Source organism: Ochotona curzoniae, unplaced genomic scaffold, assembly GCF_017591425.1.
Source record: "Ochotona curzoniae isolate NIBS_2020 unplaced genomic scaffold, NIBS_Ocur_1.0 contig_4792, whole genome shotgun sequence".
NCBI lineage: Eukaryota > Metazoa > Chordata > Mammalia > Lagomorpha > Ochotonidae > Ochotona > Ochotona curzoniae.
In genome coordinates this window covers 4467446-4490862 of record NW_024466389.1, presented here as the reverse complement: position 1 = coordinate 4490862, position 23417 = coordinate 4467446, and the positions used below count along the sequence as shown (strand labels likewise).

At 58.7% G+C, this 23417-nt stretch overlaps 1 protein-coding gene across 1 annotated transcript; it reads left to right on the top strand.

Moving 5' to 3' along the window:
* The first annotated feature begins 1355 nt into the window (after nucleotides 1-1355).
* On the top strand, nucleotides 1356-14856 carry GPR157 (G protein-coupled receptor 157). The gene is made up of 4 exons (XM_040987661.1): nucleotides 1356-1762; nucleotides 11524-11737; nucleotides 13883-14083; nucleotides 14317-14856. Exons 1-4 carry the CDS (start codon nucleotides 1380-1382, stop codon nucleotides 14530-14532), a joined length of 1014 nt encoding a protein of 337 aa, XP_040843595.1. The 5' UTR covers nucleotides 1356-1379; the 3' UTR covers nucleotides 14533-14856.
* Nucleotides 14857-23417: the final 8561 nt, after the last annotated feature.

Sequence of the window (23417 nt, the reverse complement as noted above, 5' to 3'; positions counted from 1 at the left end):
TTTAAAACATTATCCAAAGCATTGGGAGATTCTTTTTCTGATCTTGAAAGTTACTGCCAGGCTGTGTTAACCAGAACAGAGTGGTCCTGGCAAGGACAGCACAGGGGCAGAGTTTCAGGAGCGAGGTTAGGCAACGGCTTCTTAGAAGTGACAGCAAAGCACAAATAACCACAGGCCGGCAGGACACCTCTGTTTACCACCGGGAAGCAGAGACTGCGCAGAACGGATTCAAGCGCGCAATATACATCCAACTCAGACAAGTCTGCCAGAAGACAAACAACCTGCCAGGATAATACCAGAGCGAGCAGAAGCTTCCGCAAGAGGACGCTGCCATGTGCAGCCAGCACAGGAGCCCGCCCCCCCAGTTAGAGGAAGCAAATCAAGCCAACAGGGAGGTACTACTTGGCACCTGCTGGGCTGGCCGGCATTGCAGAGAGCAAGTGCCGGTGGGACGCTCCTGTGTGGCTGGTGGCCTTGTAAAGTGTCACTTTGGGGAACAACCCCGCCGTCTTCACGAAGCTAAACACACCTGATCACCTCTCACTTCTTTTCCTAGGGAAATGCATTAGAGAATTGAAACTACATGTCCACACAAACACGTCTAACCAAATTTCCACAGCAACATTCGAACAGCAGCCAAAAAAAAAAAAAAAATGGGAGGTTAGCCACCCAAACGTGCCTCAGCTGAAAAATGGGCACACTCACACACAGAAGCTTGGCCACAGAAAGCGCTGAGGCTGAACCTGCAAGATGCTGCGGCAAGGGGGAGGCACACTGGAAATGCAGCAGCTAATCATTCCAACCGGGGCTGTTGGGATGCTCGGAACAGACCGTGGCACTATGAGAAAGAACCGGGGCTGGGCTGGGGGTGTGGCAGCGAAGGGGCGAAGGCAGGAGCGCAGTGACATAGTTTAAACAACTGTTGTACAGACTTGCGAACATGCTCGACACCACTGGCCAGTACTATGTCCTGTACAAGTTTCTGAGGTTTTCAAACAAGAAAAAGGAGATGTTTAAGCAACCGCCTGCTCCATACCAGGATGAAGGGCGTCCCCAAACCCGCACCCAAAGCACATCATGCACCCACCAGCTGACCAAAAGCGAGGAAAGCCACGTTAGCCTTGAAAGCGCCGAGCCTCCCCTCTAGGGATGGGCTGTACCAGACACCTGGCACGCACAGACGGCGCGGGATGCAGGTCCAGCGTGGGGCCCCCGGGAATAGGGGCGTGGCCGGGAGGCCTGGGGGAGGGACCCGGGGCGGGGTCAGGGGCGAGGCCCCCGGGCTCCGTCCGGCCACCGGCCAGGGCCGGGACGCGAACCGCGGGCGCCTCGGTGCCCAGGGCCGGCAGGTCCGCGCGGTGCGCCCCCCGGCCCCGGCCATGCCGCCGCCCGCGCCGCCCACCGTGCTGGTGCCGTCGGAGCGCGTGGTGGTGCTGCTGTCGTGCGCACTCTCGGCGCTCGGCTCGGGCCTGCTGGTGGCCACGCACGCGCTGTGGCCGGACCTGCGCGGCCGCGCGCGGCGCCTGCTGCTCTTCCTGTCGCTGGCCGACCTGCTGTCGGCCGTCTCTTACTTCTACGGGGTGCTGCGGAACTTCGCGGGCCCCTCGTGGGACTGCGTGCTGCAGGGCGCGCTCTCCACCTTCGCCAACACCAGCTCCTTCTTCTGGACCGTGGCCGTCGCCCTCTACCTCTACCTCAGCATCGTGCACGGCGCTCACGCATCCCGGCCCGACCGCCTGTTCTGGACCTTCCATGTCGTCAGGTGGGTGGCCGGCTTTCCCTCGCTCCCTGGCCCGAGCGCGGCCAGCACAGGGGCCGGACCGGGGACCGCGGCGCTTCCTCGGAGCCTGGCCCTGGTGGCCTGGAAGGCGCCGTGCGCTCCCGCCACACGCAGCCTCCACCCGCACAGGGGCTGTGGCGTCTCCGGGGCCGCGTGCCGCTCTGTGTCGGGTGGGAGTGGGGTCCGCGGCAGGGCTGGGCACTTCTGGGCCCAGGGTAGCCCGCTGCCCGCTGCCTCATTCCGGGATTCAAGGCGGCCCAGGACAGGCATCGCTGGGATGGTTTCTTCTCCCTCCTCCAAACGCTGCCCTAACGAGAGGCCCTTTCTATTAAAAACTCGCCCGCCTCGTCAGCACTTCCTAGCGACAGGTCACCTGGTGTCACAACGAGCCGGGGAGAGTCACTTGACCGGAGGCTCCGGTGGCTGCTGGACGGAGCCCAGCTGGTCCCTGAGCCATGAATCGCTTCTCAGCTGTTCAAGGCCCAGATGCCAGGGACCCCGGGAGGAGGGGCCGCCGGGCTGCTGCGGGCCAGCCTCCGCCTGCCGGCTGTCTGGGTCAGACCCCTCGGGCAGCCTGGCCAGCACCTGAGCAGCAGCCAGGCCTGGACCTTTCTTTGCAAGAACCTTTTTTCTTTCCCTCTTTCTTTGAAAATTGTTGGACTCAACTGCAAAATGAGAAATGGGATCAGGTGCAGCTGCTACAAGACCGAGGGATTTCCTGAGCCAGCCGGAGCTGGGAGTGACGGAGGGACCCTGGAATGCCAGCCCAGACTTCCTTCTGGGGGGGGGGGGGTCTCTGAGCCCACTTCTGGCCCTGGCAAAGCAGCAGCGTGTTCCCGTGGCTGCTTCCTAGAAGATTCAGTCGCTTGTATGCCAGCAAGAAGGAGGGTGTGGTGGCTTAGGTAGAAGTTGACACTGAGACTTCACCAGCCCAAGGTGGACTCCATGGCAGTAGTGCACCTGCTGCCCGGGTCCTCCTGGCCAGTGCTGCCTTTGGCCTTGCAGGGGACACTCCCATGTGCTAGCTTGTTGTCCCTGGGTCGTGTGGATGTGAGCATCCTGTCTTTCCGCCTTTTTTCCAAGGCTGTTTCAGGTTGCTCCGTCACACCTCCCACGCTTTGCAGACGGTCTGGTAGGTGCGACGGCACACCAGGCTGCGGGTTCTATTCCTTGCAGTTTTCAGGAACTGATTGAAAAAGAAAGCACAGATTTCCTGAAAAAATGAACCAAGGACTCGTTCAGAGGAAAGCACAAAAGCAGCTCACAGGGATATGTGGAAAATGATTTTGCCATGTTCATACTCCGAAATTATAATAACCCCTGGTTCTGTTTACTCACTGACTTGGAAGGAAACACAGGGCAGACTCTTCCTACAAGCGCGCTGCTGGACCCGCTGTGTTCCCGCGCGCTGCTGGACCCGGTGTGTTCCCGCGCTGCTGGGACCCGGTGTATTCCTGCGCGCTGCTGGACCCGCTGTGTTCCCGCGCGCTGCTGGGACCCGCTGTGTTCCCGCGCGGTGGTGGGACCCGCTGTGTTCCCGCGCGGTGGTGGGACCCGGTGTGCTCCCGCGTGGTGGTGGGACCCGCTGTGTTCCCGCGCGCTGCTGGGACCCGGTGTGTTCCCGCGTGGTGGTGGGACCCGCTGTGTTCCCGCGCGGTGGTGGGACCCGGTGTGTTCCCGCGTGGTGGTGGGACCCGCTGTGTTCCCGCGCGCTGCTGGGACCCGGTGTGTTCCCGCGCGGTGGTGGGACCCGGTGTGTTCCCGCGTAGTGGTGGGACCCGGTGTGCTCCCGCGTGGTGGTGGCGAGCATCGGAAGGGCGGGGTTCCGCGTCTGCCCCGGTCGTCCTGTGTTCCAGGCCCTCATCCGAGGGGATGGCCCGGGAGCCACACGGATCTGTGCGTACCACGGGATTTGTGAAGCACTGGTGGCGCAGTGAGAGCGCCCAGCGGTCCGAGAACCGTGGCTCGGGGACCGCGCTGTGGCAGACGGGCTGCCCTGCTAAGGTGACCCAAGTCCCACGAAACGACACGGTCGGATCTTCGTTTTCGTCTGCTAATCTCCATGTTTCTCAGGAAGCACCAGTGACGTTCATAAAAGGGACCGTGACGTGGGGGCCAGCGCTGTGACACACGTTAGGCTGTCACTTGGAGTTCCTGTTCAAGTTCTGGCTACCCTGCTTCTGATCCAGTTTCCTGTTAACACGCGGGGAAGCGAGCAGGTGACGGTCCATGTGGGAGACCCGGGTGGAGTCCTGGCTCCTGGCTTCAGCTCAGCCCAGCCCAGTCCCCAGCTGCGGTGGCCATTTAGGGAGTGAGCCAGTGGATTGAACTGCTCTGTCGTTATGCTTTGTCAATATGAAACAAATCTCCTTTTTAGATTTTGTTTATTTGTGAAAGAGAGAGGGAGAGATCTTCCATCTGCTGGTTCACTCCCCAAACGGGCCACAGTGACCAGGGTTACCAGACCAAAAACCCAGAGATAGAGTGTCATGGGCTTCTCCCCACGGGTGCGGGGGCCCAAGCACCGGGCCACCGTCCGCTGCTTTTCTGGCCACGAGCAGGGAGCTGGATCACAAATAGAGCAGCTGGGACTCAAACCAGTGCTCTGATATACTCTAACATGGGATGCAGGTAGCATAAGAAGCAGCTTCACTTGCTGAGCCACTGCACCTGCTCCAAATCATGTTTGTAAAATAGAATAAATGTGAAATGAGAAAAGCCACTTCTAAAATGGATGGCAGCTGCTGGAAGGCAGGAACACATATGGGATTCCGACGTGTGCAAGACAAGGACCACTAGGCTACCGCGCCAGATCCAGCTTTAAGTTTTTATACATGTATGTATTATTTATTTATTTGAAAGGCAGAGTTGGAGAGAGAGCTTCCATCTGTTGGTTCACTTCTTACACCTAACCCTAATCCTAACCCTAACCCTGACCCACAGTGGCTACAGCTGGGCCAGGTTCAAGCTAAGGAGCCATGAGCTTCATCGGGGTCTCCCATGTGGATGACAGGGGTCAAAGCACTTGGGCCATCCTCTACCACCTTCTGAGGCCCATGAGCAGAGAGCTGGATCGGAACTGAGGCAGCCAGGACTCCAACCATGCTCGTATGGGATTCCAGCGCTGGTGGTAGCGGCTTCACTCACTGTGCCACAATACCAACCCTGTTTTCAAAACTTGAGATACTATTTTAGTGGTCACCTATGTCCAGCCTACCCAACTTCCCACATCCCGAGGTTTTACCACACGAGCCTTGTCCCTTCCAGTTGTCCTGTCTAGGGCTGTGTTTCGGAGCACTTCCCGCGGGCACCTGCTGCCCCGGGATGGGCAGACTTTGTGCAGATTTCGTCCACTGCCCTCCAGCGCCCCGGTAGCAAGGGCAGAGCGCAGCCTCCCTGCTGAGCTGTCTGCCAGCCTGGAGCGTCCTCACATCTTTCTTGGTGCTTGGCAGCGCCTCTCTGAGGGCTCCAGGCCTGTCTCCTGGTGGAAGGCTCGCTTGGGGTCTGTCTGGTGCTTCCACCTGCGTGGTTTCAGTTCCCGCCTCTGCTTTGACTGGCATCCCTGACAGGTTCTCTCCCCGGAGATGGTGACCGTGGCAGCTGGGCCAGGCCTGCTGGGGGTTCCTCTGATTGTGGCTGGAAGAGGATTTGATGGGAGGCATTCAAGCAACAGAATATCCTTAATCCCTCAACTTTTACCATTGATCCTGACAGTATTTGGAAATAAGAATTTTTTTTGTTATTGTTGCCTTTAAAATAAAGGATGTAATTTTATTGGAAAGGCATATTTACAGAGAGAAGGAGAGACAGAAAGATTTTCCATCTGTTGTTTCGCCGCCCAAGTGGCTGCAACTGCTGGACCTGAGCTGATCCACAGCCAGGAACCAGGATCTTCTTCCAGGTCTCCCACATGGGTGCAGGGTCCCAAAGCTTTGGGCCATCCTCTACTGCTTTCCCAGGTTATAAGCAGGGAGCTGGAATGGAAGTGGAGTTGCCAGGATACGAACTGATGCCCATATGGGATGCCAGCACTTGAAGGTGGAGGATTTGCCAGCTGAGCCTCCAAGCCATCATGTTGGCTCTATTGTTGCCTTTTAAGGAAAAAAAAAAAAGTTTGTTTGCTTATTTATTGAGGGAGAGAGAGAGCTCCTATTTTGCTGGTTTTCTCCACAACAATCTGCCGTGGCCAGGGCTGGGCTAGGTGGTCTTTCACAGGTTGCGGGAAATGGTCTGCCTTCTGAGGGAAGCCCCTCCCTAAGGCTTGCTCCCGCATCCTGCGCGCCGAGGCAGGCTGCAGTGCCCCGCCCACGCTCAGCCCCGTGTGGAAATACACCTGTGACTGTATATTTACAACACCCACCTAGGGGAGGGGCCCGAAACCATCCCACACAACGGCCTGCTGACCTACCTTCCCACAGGCGTGGGGGCTCTGCCTCCTCCCACAGGAGGCCCCTGGGGGAAGCCAGAACAGGGTCAGCGGGATCGGGAGGGCCCCCTGTCCTGGCGTATGAGGGTGCATTGGGTGTGGGCATGGCTCATCTTGCCAGGTCGGAAATGTGGGTCCTGGCTGATCTGACCTCCAGCAAGCTATGGGTGTAAGTCCACTCGGGGGCGGAGAGGAGGCAGTGACTCATTCGCAACATAGCCCCTCCACCCTCTGGCCCTGGCCTGGGGGCTGCAGCACCCCAAGTTCTACAGGGCGTGGGAAGTCCCAGTGTAGTGAAAGGGGAGTGGTGGGCCTGAATGGTTTGACCGTGGGCCACCCTGGAGGTCCCCTGTGGGTTCAGGGCTCATGTGGAAATGTCCTTGCTGTAGTAACAGAATGAACAGGGATTGGCTCACAGTCCCTCCGACTTCCTGAGTGGTCAGCGCCATGTTCACAGAGTGGACTGACATGGTCCCTGGTCTTCTTCTCTTTCCCTGCACCTGCTGCTTGCCACCTCATGTTCCGGGCGACCCTCACCCTGTGCCAGAACCACGAGCTTCATAAACCTGAATTTGCAAATCTAACATGTGCTTGAAGCTGCAGGACATGGGCCAAGCAGGTGGTCTCCACGTGGGGAAGAGATCCGACAGCCTTATGGATGGCACATCAGTCAGTGTTCCCCAAATAACGACTCGACACCCCCCAAGTTGTCAGAGGTTTCTGCTGAGTTCAGGTGTGTGAACGCTAGGGCCAGGCCCCAGCAGCAAGGACCTGTGAGGGCAGAGCCTGCCCTGGAACCTGCATGGACAGAGGCAGCCCGGATAGGAAGCAGCTGTGCTGATGTGGGTTGGAAAGTACCTCCTCACGTCCCCTCATCCGGGTTTCCTGTGGCCTCGAGTGACCTGGCCAGTGGCCGGCTTCTGCCTGGTCCTAGCTCTGTGCTCAGGGAGCTGGTCAGTGCATGTCCGTTGTTCAGGGCAAAATCCCCCAGCAGGCAGCCTCTTAGCAGGCATCTAGCCGAACTGCCTGGGAACTTAACAAATGGACACATTGTGGCCCCAGGGTTCTCCCGGAGCTAGCTTTGAGTTAGGTCAGCACTGGAGGCTCCCACAAGGCACAGAAAGGGGGAAAACCCCTTTGCAGGTGATGCACAGGTTTGGGGGAAGGCAGGAGTGGAGTGGGAGTGGCAGGTGTCTGCCTTGGTCCTTGGTCAGAGTGCCTGGTCCCCCTCCCAACTTCTTGCTAATGTGACTCTGGGGGCAGCAGTGATAAATTGCCCGTGTGGGAGTCGCAGGTTGGGGTATGTGGGCTTCTGGTTCAGACTAGCCCAGCCCTGGCTGTTGTGGCCATCTGGGGAGTGGACCAAGGATGAAAGATCTCTTGGATCTGTCTTTGAAATCGGTCAATCGGTCATTAAAACAAGAAACAAGGAAGCACAGATGGCAACCCTAAGCCTGGGCCGCATCTGCGTGACTTGGGACCTGTTCTCAGCTGGCCCTCCCCTGAGCTGGCGGGCTCCCCGGCCGGCTCCTCCAGTCTGGGCGTGGCGAGGACGCCAAGGTTTTCATTCCTTAGCTGGGGGAACAGGGCTGGAGCCGGAGGAGCTGTGGCCGTGGCTGGCGGCTTGCACAATATGGGTTTATTGCCCCACGGGCCTGGGGGGTTCAAGGTCCAAGCTGGAGTGTGGGTGGGATGGGTCCCGATGAGGGCTCCTCCCTGGCCTGCAGGCGGCCCTCTGCCCGTGGCCTCCCCAGCTGTGGGTCTGTATCCTCATCTCCTTTCCCTCTCGTGGTATTAGATCCTTGCTGACAACCTGGTCTTGATTGAATTACCTCTTAAAAAAACAAACAAAAAGATATGTGAGGGTTACAGAGAGAGTGAGACAGAAGGCTCTTCCACCCTCTGCTTCCCAGTGTCTGCAGCGGCTGCAGAGCCAGGAGCTGGAAGCCTCGGCCGGCTCTCCCCCGTCTGGGTGCTGGGCCCGAGACCTTGCTTCATCATTGCTGCCTCTCAGCAGGCAGGCCGTCATGAAGCTGGGTCGGAAGTGGAGCAGGAACTGCATCCCAAGCAGTTTTCCCAGGCACATTAGCAGGGAGCTGAACCGAAAGTGGATCTGCCAGACTTGTGTGGGATGTGGCACCGCGGGAGGCGGCTTTACACGCAGTGCCACAACAAGGCACAAACACAGGGACATTCTGAGGCTTTGAGGGGGAGGACTTCAGTAGGCCTGACTCAGCCCATAACCGTTTCCGAGGCAGGATGTGGCCGAGAGGCCTCATCCCCAGACAGACAAGCTGGAGCCCTAGGGAAAAGCTGCCAGCAGCCGCTGTGTGCTGAATCGGCTGCGCGCGTGGCTTCCAGGTGCCCTCTCTGAGCAGACCCCGTGTCTGGAGAGGGTGAGACCTTGTCTTCCTGTCCCAGCGTCCCTGCACGCCTCGTGGCGTCCCTCCACGGAAGCTGCCTGCTCAGTCTGGAGTCAGGATTGTCCTTCCTTTGGCCAGCTGACCCGGCTCCACCTGGTGGGACACTCCAAATACAGACAACTCGAGGCCCACTTCTCTTCCTCACACCCCAGGTGACTGTGAGCATGGGGGTGACAGAGGCGGTGCACACACCCAGGCAGGCAGCATGGCGCACTGGCTGCTCTGGGCCACCATGCCCGGGCGTCAGGCAGACCCCTCGGGCGGTCGTCAGCCCACCCTTGGACTCCTGTTCTGACTTTCCTTCTTGGCTGGTGGCACACATTCCTGGCACGGAAGCCCCCCTGTGGCGTAGGGCAGCCCCCGGCCAGATGCAGCTGAGTTGATTCAATGGAGAAGCACCAATCGCCCCCCTTGCCCTGGGCCACCTGTGAGGTCCCCCTGTGGCCCTCTGCGGTCCTGGGGTCACACTGAGAGGAGAGGCTTCTGTGAGCTGAATGTTACAGCAGCCATTCTATAAAATTAAATTATGGGGTGGCTGGGTATTGTGGGTACCACAGGGTACACCACCACCTGCAGTGCTGGCATCCTGTGTAGGCACAGGTTTCTGCCCAGGCCGCTCCACCTCCCGTCTAGTCCACCTGGGAAGGGAGCCGACGACGGCCAAGGACCTGAGCCCCTGCCCCCCACCTCCGTTGGCGGTGACCTCAAGGCTCCGGGTCCTGGCTTTGGGGAACCAGCACCAGCCCTTGAGGCCATTTGGAGAGTGAAAGATGACAGAGGATCTGTGTCTTTCAAATTCAATAAATTGGATGACCAATCGTTGCTGACTGTGCAGAGTGGAGGCCGGCCGGTCTTGCCTGTAACGTGAGGAGGTGAGTGTTGTCAGGGCCCCTCTCCCGGGAGCAGGCAGCAGGCTTGGATGTTTGGCAATAAAATTTGATTTGGGAGCCCAGTGCGGTAGCCTAGCAGCTAAAGTCCTCACCTTGCATGTGCCAGGATCCCATATGGGCTCCGGTTCTAATCCTGGCAGCCCCACTTCCCATCCGGCTCCCTGCTTGGGGCCCGGGAAAGCAGTCGAGGACGGCCCAAAACCTTGGGACCCTGCACCCATGTGGGAGACCAGGAAGAAGCTCCTGGCTCCTGACTTTGGATCGGCTCAGCTCTGGCCGTTGCGGCCACTTGGGGCGTGAATCAGCAGATGGAAGATATTTCTCTGTCTTTACTCTTCTCTGTATATCTAACTTTGCAATAAAAATAAGGGTTTGGGATGGCCTTGCTGCCCAGGGCTTCCCAAGGCGATGGAGGAAACGTGCATGACACAGATGCAGTGTGAGAGCAAGCGGGCACCCCGCTGCCAGGCAGGAGGCCCAGAACCACGGGGTGGGGGCAGCTGGAGGGGAGAGGCGGTGCGGCGCCCCCCAGCAGCAGCAATGATGCTGCCACCCAGCCCCTGCTTCTTGGGTGCCTTTTCTTCCCCCCAGCCACTCCCCCTGGCAGAGCGCATGCGTCCCGAGTGGCAGGTGCCAGGGTAGAGCCCACAGGAGGGAGCTTTGTTCTGCCTTTGGCTTCAGTGAGACGTGGAGTACTTTAACTTAAAAAAAAAAAAAGATTTATTATTTTCATTGCAAAATCAGATATACAGAGAGGAGGAGAGATAGAGAGGAGGCCCTTCCATCTGATGATTCACTCCCCAAGTGACTGCAACGGCCAGTGCTGAGCCGAGCCGAAGCCAGGAGCCAGGAACTTTCTCCAGGTCTCTCACATGGGTCCAGGGTCCCAAGGCTTTGGGCCGTCCTCGACTGCTCTCCCAGGCCCCAAGCAGGGAGCTAGATGGGAAGTGGAGCTGCCGGGATTAGAACCGGCGCCCATATGGGATCCCGGTGTGTTCAAGGCAAGGACTTTAGCCACTAGGCCCCTGCGCCAGGCCCTGGAGTACTTTAACTTTTGAAAACAATTTATTTGAGAGACAGAGACCTTCTATGTCCTGGTTCATTCCCCAAGATGCCCACAGCAGCTGGGCTGGGTGAGGCCAAAGCCAGGAGCCCAGAGCTCCAAGCTGGTCTCCCGAGCTGGCGACAGGCACCAGGTCCTTGAGCCACTGCCTGCCTACACTGCTGGTTGTGACTCGCGGCCAGCTGCCCGGCCCCAGCTGACCAGTCCGGCCCAGCCTGCTCTGTGGGCTCATTACTGCTCTCCTCCTACTCCATTCCCACCAATGCCCCAGCACCCCTCTGCCCACCTCCAGGCGGCTTCCAGACCCAGTTTGGCTGCTGTAATTTGTGTTCAAGTTCAGACAGCCACACCCGATCGATCACACCCACACTCCTGACCCTTTCGAAACGCTCTCCCTCATTGCCCTTCTCCCTGGCTATTTCCCAACACCTGCTCGGCTCTGGGCACACCCTAGTAAGGCCAAGGAAATGTATCAGTTATAAGCGCCGGGGCTCCCAACCCCAGGCTGACAAGCTCGGGCCCTGGGTTCTGCATATCCCAGATGTCCTATAGACACCCTCGGGGTGACAGGTGCTGATCAGGACTTCCAGCCTTGCAGAGCAGGGGGTGCTTGGGGCTGAGGCCCCGCCTGCCTGCAGCTCCCCATCCTCGGCCCTGCAGGTGCAAGGAGCATGGGCCCTTGAAGGCATGTGGGTGACAGGCACAGGGCCATGTGCGTGGAGCCAGCCCTCACCATGCTGCGCACTCAGCACTGTCCACAGGAAGCTGGGAAATTATAGGAGAGATTCTAGCTCAGGGTGACATCTGCCCTTCCTTTGGTCTCCAGCACGTGCTGTCAGATCCCGGAGGCACACTGTCCACTTTCCCCAAAGAGCGTCTTGCACGGACAGGAGCAGGGGCCGCAGCCTCACCTCGGTGCCTCCTTGCCTTTCATTCTTCAGCTGGGGGGTCCCGCTGGCCATCACCGTGGCGGCTGTGACGCTGAAGAAGATCGGCTACGACGCCTCCGACGTGTCCGTGGGCTGGTGCTGGATCGACCTGCAGGCAGACGACCGCGTGCTGTGGATGCTGCTGACGGGGAAGCTGTGGGAGATGCTGGCCTACGTCACGCTGCCTCTGCTGTACCTCTTGGTCAGGAAGCACATCAGCAGAGCGGTAGGTGCCTGCGTGCTGCCCCGGAGGCACGGGCTGTGGCGCCGGGGACAGAGCCCACGATGGACCGGGAAGTGCCCGGTGGCCAGTCCTCCTTGGGTAGGCTTAGCACAGGGCTAACCCGAGTTCTCAGACACAGCCCTGCACTGCCCCCATGTGGGCACTTGGGGATCTTCGCAAAAACCCAAGATGGCATCCTAGTGGGAAGTGGCCTTGGGAATGGGTGGGGGACTCCCACGTAGTTCATCTCTGGCATTCAGAATCACGTCATCAACCGTCGGCTTGCCAGGAACTCAGAGGTCAGTAGGCTGGGTTTTCCTGACAACTCGGCCAGATTGTTTCTCTTTAGATGTCGTTATTTATTCACTGGTGCCTGCAGTTCATGCTGACTCTGTGCGGGTGAGGAGCGTGGCTTCCTCAGACCACAGACCAGGGCTGAGCTGCCCCTTGGTCTGTGTGCTTGCAGTGTCACTGAGTGGCCACTCGTGAGAAAGCACTACACAGTGGCTCGGGACAGTGCCTGCGATGCCCAGTGTCCAGCAGCGGAGTGCAGCCAGGGGCCAGGCAGGGAGAGGGCTTCCCAGGGACTGCCCTGGGTGCAGGCTACTCAGCCGGTGCTGGTACCCCGCAGGGATTCCAAGGGACCACCCGGGTGCGAGCTGGCCCCCAGAACCCACGTCTCCCCATCCAGTATCTCCCATTTGAGGGCGCTCCCTGCAGCTCTCCGCACGGTGGGACCCTGAGTGTACCTGCCCTCCTCCTGTGGTTCAAGTCTAGCCTTTGCCCTTTAGTTCTCCCCTGCCCCGCAGCCCTCTGCCGGCCCAGCAGTGCCCTTGCTGGAGCTGGCAGCGCTTTGCCAGCCAGGCTGACCGGCCTCGTAGGTACTCAGGCCTGTTCACTGGTGTCCTGCTAGGCAGCCTGGAGGGCTCTGGACTCCCTGCTGCGTGCCACGGGAGCCTCCCAGGCTCTGCCCTCTGGAGATGCCCTTCAGTGCGTGTCTGTCTGCCTCTCGCCCTCTGTGATGCCAGGGCAGGGCAGTGGCGGTCCACACCCGCACACAACCATGCATCCTCTTCGAGGGTTGGATGGGTGTTTGCAGAAGAAAGAGAGTAACAGCAGGCATGGAGGTGGGAATACACAAGCTGCTCCCTGCCTCCTGTGGGGACTGGGGGGCTAGGAGCCAGGAGCTGAAGAGGGGCAGCCCAGGCCAATGGCACAGCCCCCCACAGCTCCCAGGCCAAGGCGGGGCGCACTGGGGACAGAGAGGCAGGTGCCCAGGCCTGTGGCTCTCTCTCCTTCTCTCACTCTTGTCATTCTGCCTTTCAAGGACAGATGAGAGCTAAGCAAAGCAGACAAATCCAGGACAGGCTGTGAGGCCAGGACCGTGTGCTGGTTCAAAGCCAGGAGCCAGGAGCTTCTTCCAGGTTTCCCCCGTGGGTGCAGAGGCCCAAACACTAGGGCCATCCTCTGTTTTTCCAGGCCACAAGCAGGGAGCTGGATGGGAAGCAGAGCAGTTGGGACATGAACCGGCGCCCACTTTAGGTGCTGGCACTAGCAGATGGAGAATCGGCCTGCTAGCCACTGCATCAGGCACAGCAGGGTGACTTTTGAGCGGAGGTTTGTTGCGGGTGACAGTGAGGCCCAAGAGGGGTGAGGAAGGGTATTCGTGTGGGTGCGGTGTGCCTGGCATGCCTAGGAACAGAGGGCACAGGATGGGGGACAGTGAGGTCAGAGCGAGGAAAGACAAGGGGGCGTCGATGGGGCGACCACAGGGTTCTGAGCACAGGGTTGGCCGCCTAGGACCCTGGGCTGAGACTAGACAGCACTGGAGGAGGGGGTGGGGAAGGAGCCTGGCAGCCGGCAAGACCCGAGCGCAGAGTGGTGGAGCCGGTGCTTGGGCAGGGGCTGGCGGGGGCCCTGGGCAGAGAGGACTAGATTCTGGGTCTGTTGAGCAGGTGCGTCCCAGGAGACCTGCCTGGAGATGCGAGGTGAGCAGCAGGCGGAAGGGGGGTTTCCTCCACACCCCGCCCAAGATGCCCTGTGGGATGTGTGGTGTGGGCAGTGGAGCCACGCGGTCCCAGCTGGGTGGGCGTGGGCGGGCGTGGCAGAGGGCGCCCCGGCTCACGCCTCCCGCCTGTGCCCCCGCAGCGAGCCGCGCTCTCCGAGTACCGGCCGCTGCTGTGTGACGCCCACCAGCTGCAGCGGCGCTGCTCCTCCTCCGCGGCCGACCTCAAGCTGGTCCTCATCCCGCTCATCTTCATCTGCCTGCGCATCTGGAGCACCGTGCGCTTCGTGCTGACCCTGTGCGGCTCCCCGGCCGTGCGCATGCCCGTGCTGGTCGTCCTGCACGTAGGTCCCCTCCCTGCCCTTCACACACCCACCAGGGGTGCCCGCGGGCAGAGAGAATGCACAAGTCCCGGGCCCGGGGCTGGGCCAGGCTGCTCAGTTCTCGGGCCTGTGCAGGGCTCTGCTGCGGCCCAGACCGCCTCGGAGGTGGGCGCAGAAGCCGCGGGTTCTGTCTGCATCAGCTCCCAGCCACCCCAACCGGCGTGCCTGGTCCAGGCCTCTCCTCCTCCCCGCAGGGCATCGGCAACACCTTCCAGGGAGGCGCCAACTGCATCATGTTCGTCCTCTGCACCCGTGCCATCCGCTCGCGGCTCGTCTCCTGCTGCTGCTTCTGCTGCTCCTCGGAGCCGGCCGGCCAGAGCCTGAGCGCCACCGCCGGGTCGCCTGCACCCTCCAAGACGGGAGGCTCCCAGCCGCCCACACGGACCACGAGGGAGCTCCCCAGCCCCTGAGCTGGTGTCCAGGCTGCTGTGTGCATGGGGACACATGGTTCTGTGCGCCTGTGTCCGTCACAGGGTGTAGGGGAGTTAGGTGTCGGCTGCTCCCCGAGGAGCCCGCATTGTGAAGCTCTCACATACCCCCACTCTGGGGTAGTGGGCACAGCCGCCAACTCAGCTCCTTCTACCCCTCACACCTGTTTCTCTGCAGCTTCATCTGCAGGCGGCATGGGATTCGAGCAGCTTATCCAATGTGGGCCCGGCCGGTGTGGATGTAGGGCTGCAGTGCTGGCTGTCCTACGGCCACGCGGAGGCAATGTTTACACCGTGAGGGGATGCCCCTCCCTGAGCCCTCACAGCACCTGTCCTGCCCGGTGTGGTGTTGCCCAGTCCCTGTGGAGCCCGGCGGCTGAGCCGGTGGCTCTGGCCAGGCTGCAGGTTCCCCTGGCCGCCCACGGCAGCAGCTCCCGTCTGTGGGTGGCCAGTCCCTGGTGTAGGTCGCGTGTCTGTTCCCAGCTCACACCTCTGCCACTCAGAACACAGCTCCAGCCTGCAGGGCCAGAAGAGGTGGCATGTGGGGGAAGCTCTCCCTCTCCCCCGAGGGCAGGCGTTTTGGGGTGAGTGGGGTGGGGACTTGCCTTCTGCACCTCCCAGAGCATTTGTGAGTGTGACAGGAGGGCAGGCAGTTAGTGAGCCGAGCCTGGGCCCAGTGGTGAGGGCCCTGCGGTCATGAGCATTTAAGGTAAGCACTTGTGTCGTTGCATCCTCTTAGTTCAGAAGAGAATTCCTCTGTTCAGTCTGGAAGCCGCCAGCACAGAAGGGGAGGCGGAAGTTGCCTTGGGAAGCCGAGTTGAGCAGGTGCACGCCACTCTGGAACGGCACCTGGGCCTCATCACGGGGTCCAAGTCAGACGCTCAGGCCACACTCTCGGTTCCTGTCGTTCTTTCAAGAATATCTGGATGAGGAAAAGGAATTATTAGTTATTTTTTTAAAAGATTGGTTAATTTGTTTGAAAGGTGGAATGACACAGAGAGAGATTTCCCACCTATGGTTTCATTCCCTAAATGCTGGCAAAAGCTGGGTTGGAGCCAGGCTGCAGCCAGGAGCCAGGAGCTGCATCTGGGTCCCCCATGTGGGTGGCAGGGGCCATCACATGCTGCCTGCAGGTGCACCAGCCAGGAACTGGATTGGAAGTGGAGTCCAAAAAAAAAAAAAAAAGAGCGTGCATCCTTGCAAACAAACTGTTTTGGAAGTCAGCAAGTGGCGAATGTCAACTTAGGGTTCCGAGAGTGCCCTGGGCTGCGCTAGGGAGAGCTCCGATCCAGCTCCGATCCAGCTCCCTGCTCCTGCGCCTGGGGAAGCAGCAGCCGATATCCCCTGTGCTTGGGCCCCGCCACCCACGTGGGATACCCGGACAGAGCTCCTGGCTCCTGGCTGCAGCTCGACCCACCACCAGCTGTTGCGGCCACTTGGGGGCTGAATCAGTGAATGGAAAATCATTAGATCTATCTCATTCCGTCTCTCACCTCTTTGCCTTTCAAGCAGATGAAAAATATACAGCTGTTAGGCTAGCTGCCCGGCAGGGGCTGCCAACACCCTCTTGGCCACAGGGACAGCACATGACAGGAGGCCAGAGCCAGTTTCCCATTGGTAGAAGCTCGCGTCCATTCTCAGTCTGCCTGTGTGATGCCCCGGGCTGTACCATCTGCTTGTATGAAATCCTCCAAAAACTCATGCTTCCGATGTCTGTGTCTCAGCTGCCGTCACTCCCACCCACCCACCCTGCTGGCCAGGACGATGACATCCGTCGACCCAGCCTACCCGTCGGGGCGGGGCTGGGTCCAGAAGCCAAGGACCACACCATGTAGAGGTCCCCAGGGGCTGCTGCGTCCTCCGCTGGGGGACCACGCTCTGCAGGTGTGGCCGTGTTCACACAGCTGTCCCTGCCCTGGGCCTTGATCTGTTGCCTTCCCCACTCACCTCACTGTGACCTCAGCCCTGGCAGGTGTGCCTGGCCTGGACCCCAGCACAGCCAAGGCCTCCCTCGTCTTTTGCACATCTTGACCCTTGACCTTGACGTCTGACTCCAGAGCTATTCTCGGCCTCTCGGTACTTGTCAGATGGCTTTGATTTGTGTGGACTGTTTTATGTTCAGGCAAAGGTGGCTTGGGCCCAGGCTGGAGGTGCAGACAGCTCTATGCGTGTATCAAGAAAAAACCTGGTTTACAAACCTGCTGCCATGGCAACCAAGGAGTAAGTGCCTGTGCCAGCAAATCTGTATGGACTGTGGAGGCGCACGAGACTCACGATATTAAATTAAATAAATTATTCTTCTCCTGTGTGTTTGGCCAGCTGACTGCCTGGTGGTGAGTGGCAGAGCGGGTGAGGCGCCCCGGGCCGTGGCTGTGGCTCTCGAGCCGAGAGCCAGGGAAGACTCTGCGTTTCTCTGTCGGCAGACACTGGAAGTGGCTTCTCTGCTCCAGTTTGTCCTCGGGTGTGGGGGAAGGGAGCCTCTGGGTCGCAGGTTCCTGGGCTCTGTGCATCAGCCATGCTGTACGCTGCCGGGCACACGGCGGCCCCATGGGCAGCTCTGCAGGCGTCCCGGCCAGCAGCTCCTGGGACTGGCAGGCCCCACACTGGGCCCCAAGTTGTCATCTTTGTTTTATAGCAAGACAGCGCTCATTCCCAAATGCTCCCAGTGGTGAGGGGCAGGGTGGGGTCTAAGCTGGGAGCCCTCCCCTGCGGGTGGCAGGGATAGAACCACTTGAGCTGTCACTAGGGCTGTGTTACCCGGGAGTGGAATGAGGACGGAGCTCGGTGCTCTGCCAGGGAACACGGGCATCTCAGCCACGGGCCCAGCGGCTGTTCCCATGCTTCCATTTCTTTTTCTTTTTTTAATTTATTCATTTTTATTGGAAAAGTAGATTTACAGAGAGGAAGGGCAGAAAGATCCATTTGCTGGTTCACTCACCAAATAGCTGCAATGGCCAGAGCGGAGCTAATCCGAAGCCAGGAGCCAGGAACTTCCTCTGGGTCTCCCACATGGGTGCAGGGTCCCAAGGCTTTGGACCGTCCTCCACTGCTCTCCCAGGCCACAGGCAGGGAGCTGGATGGGAAGTGGAGCAGCCAGGATATGAACCGGTGCCCATATGGGATCCCAGTGCACACAAGGTGAGGATTTTAGCTGCTAGGCTACCACGCTGAGCACCCACCCCCCTGTGCCGCCGCCTTCTTTTTTTTTTTTTTTTTTTTAAGTTTTATTTATTTTCATTGGAAAGGCAGATTACAGAGAAAAGGAAAGACAAATTCCCCCACCTGCTCTTTCGCTCTCTAAGGGGCCACGACGGCCAGAGTTGAGCCAATCCAGAGCCAGGTCTCCCACACCGGTGCAGGGTCCCAAGGTTTCGGGCCGTCCTCAACTGCTTTCCCAGGCCACAAGCAGGGAGCTGGATGGGAAGCAGAGCAGCTGGGATATGAACCAGTGACCACATGGGACCCTGGCTTGTGCAAGGCGAGGATTCAGACCCTGAGCCATTGCGCCGGGCCCCTCATAGATTCTTGAACTGCTTCAAGATCTTGGTTGGGCACTTTGCTTTCAAACTGTGTTTTTCCACCTTCTGGATTTTTTTTTTAATTAATTTATTTGGGGCCCGGCGCGGTGGCGCAGTGGTTAAGGTCCTCGCCTTGCACGCCCGGGATCCCATATGGGCGCCGGTTCTAATCCCGGCAGCCCTGCTTCCCTTCCAGCTCCCTGCCTGTGGCCCAGGAAAGCAGTCGAGGACGGTCTAAAGCTTTGGGATCCTTCACCCGCGTGGGAGACCCGGAAGAGGCTCCTGGCTTCGAATCGGCATAGCATCGGCCGTTGCGCTCACTTGGGGAGTGAATCATCGGACGGAAGATCTTCCTCTCTGTCTCTCCTCTCTGTATATCCGCCTTTCCAATGAAAAAATAATAAAAATAAATCTTTAAAAAATAAAATTAATTTATTTGTAAGACAGGGTATGTAGCAAAGAGAGAAAATGAGTTTCTTTTTGCTGGTTCACTTGCCAAACGCTTTAGACCAAAACTAGAATCCTGCATTCACATGTCCAATGCGGGCGGCGAGGGCGCAGGTGCCAGGTGGCGAGGGCGCAGGCGCCGGGCGGCGAGGGCGCAGGTACCGGGCGGCGAGGGCGCAGGTGCCTGGAACATCGTGAGCAGGACACGGAGTGTGAGGACTCTGCACTTGGACGCAGGACACAGGTGTCCCTCATGGCTGTACCACGCACGGCCCTAAACTCTGCTCGATCCATTTCCCACACTTTTGTTCAGTAGCCACCTAGCTTCTCCATGTGGATGGAGCCCCTCCCACCCTGCCCCCTGCCGCTCCTCACCTCTCCCCACCCATGTGCCTCCTTCCCTCCCTGCTCTGCCTGCCAGCTGTGTAGTGCCGTCTCCCTCTGCCTGTCCTGCCTGGGGAGGTTCTACACTCCATCAAGGAGACGGTCCAAGCCCTTGGGCGTGGCATCCCGTGTCAGCTGACCTGGCTGTCCTCTTTAGTGTCCACTCCAGGTCACCCACCCGTCCACCCCATCACCCAGCAGCAAGCCTGGGAGCTTTTGCCCACTTTTTGGCCAATTTTCCTTTGCTGCCTGTGCCTGCAATCACTTCCTGCTCCCCAGCCTTCTGAGCGGACCCCTGAGATACCACCCTCTCCTGTCAGCAGCCGCTGCACTGGCCCTGGACCACCCGGGCCTTCTGAGCGGACCCCAGAGGCGGGAGAAAAGGGGTTTTACAGGCAAATGTGTCCTGTGGTCAATCTCCCCGACTGGGGTTCCTTCAGCATCGCTGAGCGCCCCACCAGGCATCAGATAAGAAATGGTCTAGATATCTGATAGGGATCTTAGATAATAGCAACAGTTATCTGAATGAACCTGTCTACCTGCTGGAGCCTCAGATGACTTCAGGGTCACCTGAAGGCCAAGGTGGCAATGACAACCAAGATGACTGCGGTCACGTCCACGCTCTGTGAGGAGGGGCCTGAGCGTGTGTGGTAGGGTCAGGGCATTGCTGGCAGCCAGCACCCACTGCTGCCCACGCACTCAGCACACGCCAGGTCAGGTGAGGCCACCTGCGTACAGCTCGAGGGCACAGCTGGGGAGATGAATTGCGGCTCGCCCAGGAGGCTGGTGGGGAGGGGGTGATGCCGGGCACTTACTGGTATTTTGAACATGGAAATGTGGCTTTCCGTGTGCTCAGGCGTGGACAGGAGATCGGATGGGGGCTGAGGCATGGCCAGCAGAGGCGATGGAAAGCCCAGGCTGGACACTGTCACCTCCTGCCTTCTCCTGAAGTGGACCAGAAAGACACCTGCGGCGGTGACCAGGGAGCTGACGTTGCCAGGTGGCATGCAGTCATCACTCTAAGGGCTGTTCCCACCCTCCAGGGAAGGGAGGACCCCTGTTCACCACAGCGGGATCTGAGACCTCGGGAGCCCTAGCGTGTACAAGAAACCTCCAAAAGTTGGTGGAAACAGGTATTAAAGATAAGATTAGGGGTTGGTGTTTTGGCCTAGCAGGTTAAGCCATTGCCTGTAATGCCAGTCTCCCATGTGAGCACTGATTCAAGTTCTAGCTACCTCACTTCCCATCTAGCTTCTTGATAATGCACCTGGGAAAACAGCAGAAGATGGCCCAAGAACGTGGGCTCCTGCACCCACCTCTGTGAGCGGGCCTCCAGGAGCCTATCCCTGTGAGCCCATCCCTGTGACCCGTCCCTGTGAGCCGTCCCCGTGAGCCGTCCCTGTGAGCCGTCCCTGTGATCCGTCCCTGTGATCCGTCCCTGTGATCAGTCCCAGTGAGCCGTCCCTGTGAGCCGTCCCTGTGAGCGGGCCTCCGAGAGTCCAGCATACCCAGAGTACTGGAGGGAAAGCCAAGTGTCTGGTGTGAACCTTTTTCTGAGACCCAGTGGTGTTTATTTTTCTTCAGCCTTATTTCTGCCTGACTCAGCCATAGAAGCAGACGCCAACAGGGCAGGCAGCCGCTGGCTCCTGGCGCTCTGCTCCTGGCCCTTCTCTTGGGCCTTCGTTGTTCTCTCGGCCCCAAGTTGAGCCTATTCTGCAGCCTCTTCCTTACGCTTCCTCCTACGCCATTTCAACAGAGCAGAATGCCGGAGTCGGCGTTGGAGGTCACAGGGTCCCGAGCACAGGGTCCCAGGTCCCTCACCTTCCTGTTTCAGGGCTTTCTCGTGACATACAGGTGGCTGTCATCTTCAGAGATCCTGCAGGCTATTCCAGGACACAGCGGATGAGGCGCCGTGGTGCCATGCCAGTGCTTCCACAGACAACTCTCTCCCTCTCCTGGTTTTATGATAACCAAGTTGAGAACGCTCAATGTGGTATCGGCCATGCAGCCCTGGGCAGGTTGGCACTTTCTTTGTCCAGTTTTCTGTGGCCCGGGACAGGAATGCCCCTTTTCAGCAGCAGGTGGACCTGACCATGGGTCAGGACGCCTCGTGTCACCAGGAAGCCTCGTTTGTCCTCTCCTCCACTGACCAGGCCGCATAACCCTGCCAGGCTTCCCCCAGAGTGCCAGCAGCCCTTCTATGGCCATGCTACGCATCTCACCAAGAGTCTGAAGTTCATGTCGGTTGTGACACCCTGTGCATGACTGGCAGCCTTGTCACTGGGAAGGGACACGGTTTCATTTTGAAGCAGCTGATCCTCTCCAAGGCTTCTCAGAAAACAAACCCCAATTTTTAATGTTTTAACAGTTTTTATTTATGCAAGAGGAAGAACGGAGACAGAATCTGCCATCTAGGGGCTCGCTCCCTCAATGCCTGCAACAGCCAGGGCTGGACCAAGCCGTGGAATTCAGTACTCAACCTGGGCCTCTCACACCACCTGCCACCCACTGCCTCCCAGGATGCACACAGCAGAAACCCAGGACTGGAATCAAGACACCAATGTGGGCTCTCTAGGAAGGAGACCTGGGGAGATCCCGTGGCTCCCGTGGCTCCCGTGGCTCCTGCTGCCTCCAGTTTCCTGCCAATGGAGACCCTGGGAGGCAGCAGCCCCGGTCATCAGGTCCCGCCGTTCACAAAGCAGATCTGGAATGCATTCTTGTCTGCCTGCTTCGGCCTCGGTTCCCTCCTAGCCAGGGCTGCTGTTTGTGTGAATGGGCGTGCCCTCTCGCTTGTTCCCTTTCTGTCTCTCAAATAAAAATTGCAAAAGTTGTTTCAACAAGCATTGGTGAGGACTGGAAAAAAAATCGCAACCCTGTGCATGACCGTAAGAATGTAAGCTGACGTCAAAGCAGTGTGGTGATCCCTTTAAAAGTTGAAAGTGGAGTTAGATCATGTGATCCAGCAATCCCACGCCGGGGGGGAACTGAAGGTCGGGTCTCCCTGAGCTGGTAGCATGCTTAGGCGCTGGCAGCCTCTCTACACCTACCAAAAGGTGAGAAGCAGCTGGAATGTTCTGGATAACGGATGGGCAAACTGTGCGGTGTCTATGCATGTCAGGTGTCATGCAGCCTTACCAAGGAAGCCACAGCACGCATCCAATATGGAGGTGCCCTGATGTCACTCCACTGTGTGTCTTATCAAAGGCCTGTGAAGACAAAGTCTGTGTGATTAGAGCCCGGTGGCTGCTGAGTGCTGGGACAGGGAGAGATGTCCAAAGTGTTTAAAAAACAAATCAGGCCTGGTGTGGTAGCCTAGTAGCTAAAGTCCTCACCTTGCATGCGCCAGGATCCCATATGGGTGGCCAGGTCATGTCCCAGCTGCTCCACTTTCGATCCAGCTCTCTACTTGTGGCCTGGGAAAGCAGTATGGGACAGCCCAAGGCCTTGGGATCCTGCACCTATGTGGGAGACCTAGAAGAAGCTCCTGGCTCTTGGCTTTGGATCAGCTCAGCTCTGGCCATTGCAGCCACTTGGGGAGTGAACCAGCGGATGGAAGATCTCTCTGTCTCTCCTTCTCTCTGTAAATCTGCCTTTCCAATAAAAGTAAATAAATCTGAAAGAAGGAAGAAAGGAAGGAAAGAAAGAGAGAGAGAGAGAAAGAAAGAAAGAAGGAAAGAAGGAAGGAAGGAAGGAAGGAAGAAAAACAACAAATCTGCACAGGGAGAGTGTCTCCCCAGGGTGAGTCAGTAGCCACCCGAGGTCCCCTGGGTCCCTGAGCAAACTCGCCACACCCTTGCTTTCATGCTTGTGTTCCATGGCACTCCAGGAACACGCCCGCCCCATGTGCCTGCCCTAGTGGTGAGGGCAAATTCTAATCTCAACAAGAAGACATGGGACCCTGGTCACGTCTCGTTAATACCCTGGGTGTGTCAGAGCGTGGTCGGCCTCACAGCCTGGAGACACCTGCCAATGGGCTGGCAGGAACAGCAGTGTCAGCACACAGTGTTGTAACTCAGGTGGGCGCGTGTCCCCCCTCCTGTTCTCCACCTGCATGGCAGACTTGGGTTCTGATGGCCAGACACCAGCCCAAATGGGGTTTGGTTGCTGACAGCGGGCACAGGGTGAGAGGGGTCCTCTATGTGGACACAGGGCTTGGGGGTCTGATGTTAACCCCGCTCCCTTTACCGAATAGGGATCCTGCCTTACAGCCAGGGCCACAGCTGGAGAGGTGGGGAGCCTAATGACTCCTTCCTTATCTAGACCCGGCCGGAGGTGGCCCGGAGTTGCTTCCTGCCTCTGCTCCAGCAGGCCGTACCAAATCCCACCCTGGCAGCAACCTTGCGCCCTCATGGGCCTTTCTGCCGCCAAGTGTTACTATCCGTGTTCCTCAAGAACAGGGCGCTCTGCCAGGTCCCCCTAAAAGTAACAAGGCTGAAGGGAGGCAAATGGCGCACACCAGGAATCCCGTGCGACTCTGTAAGTGCAAACAAAACAAACCTGGCCCTGATAAAAGAGGCT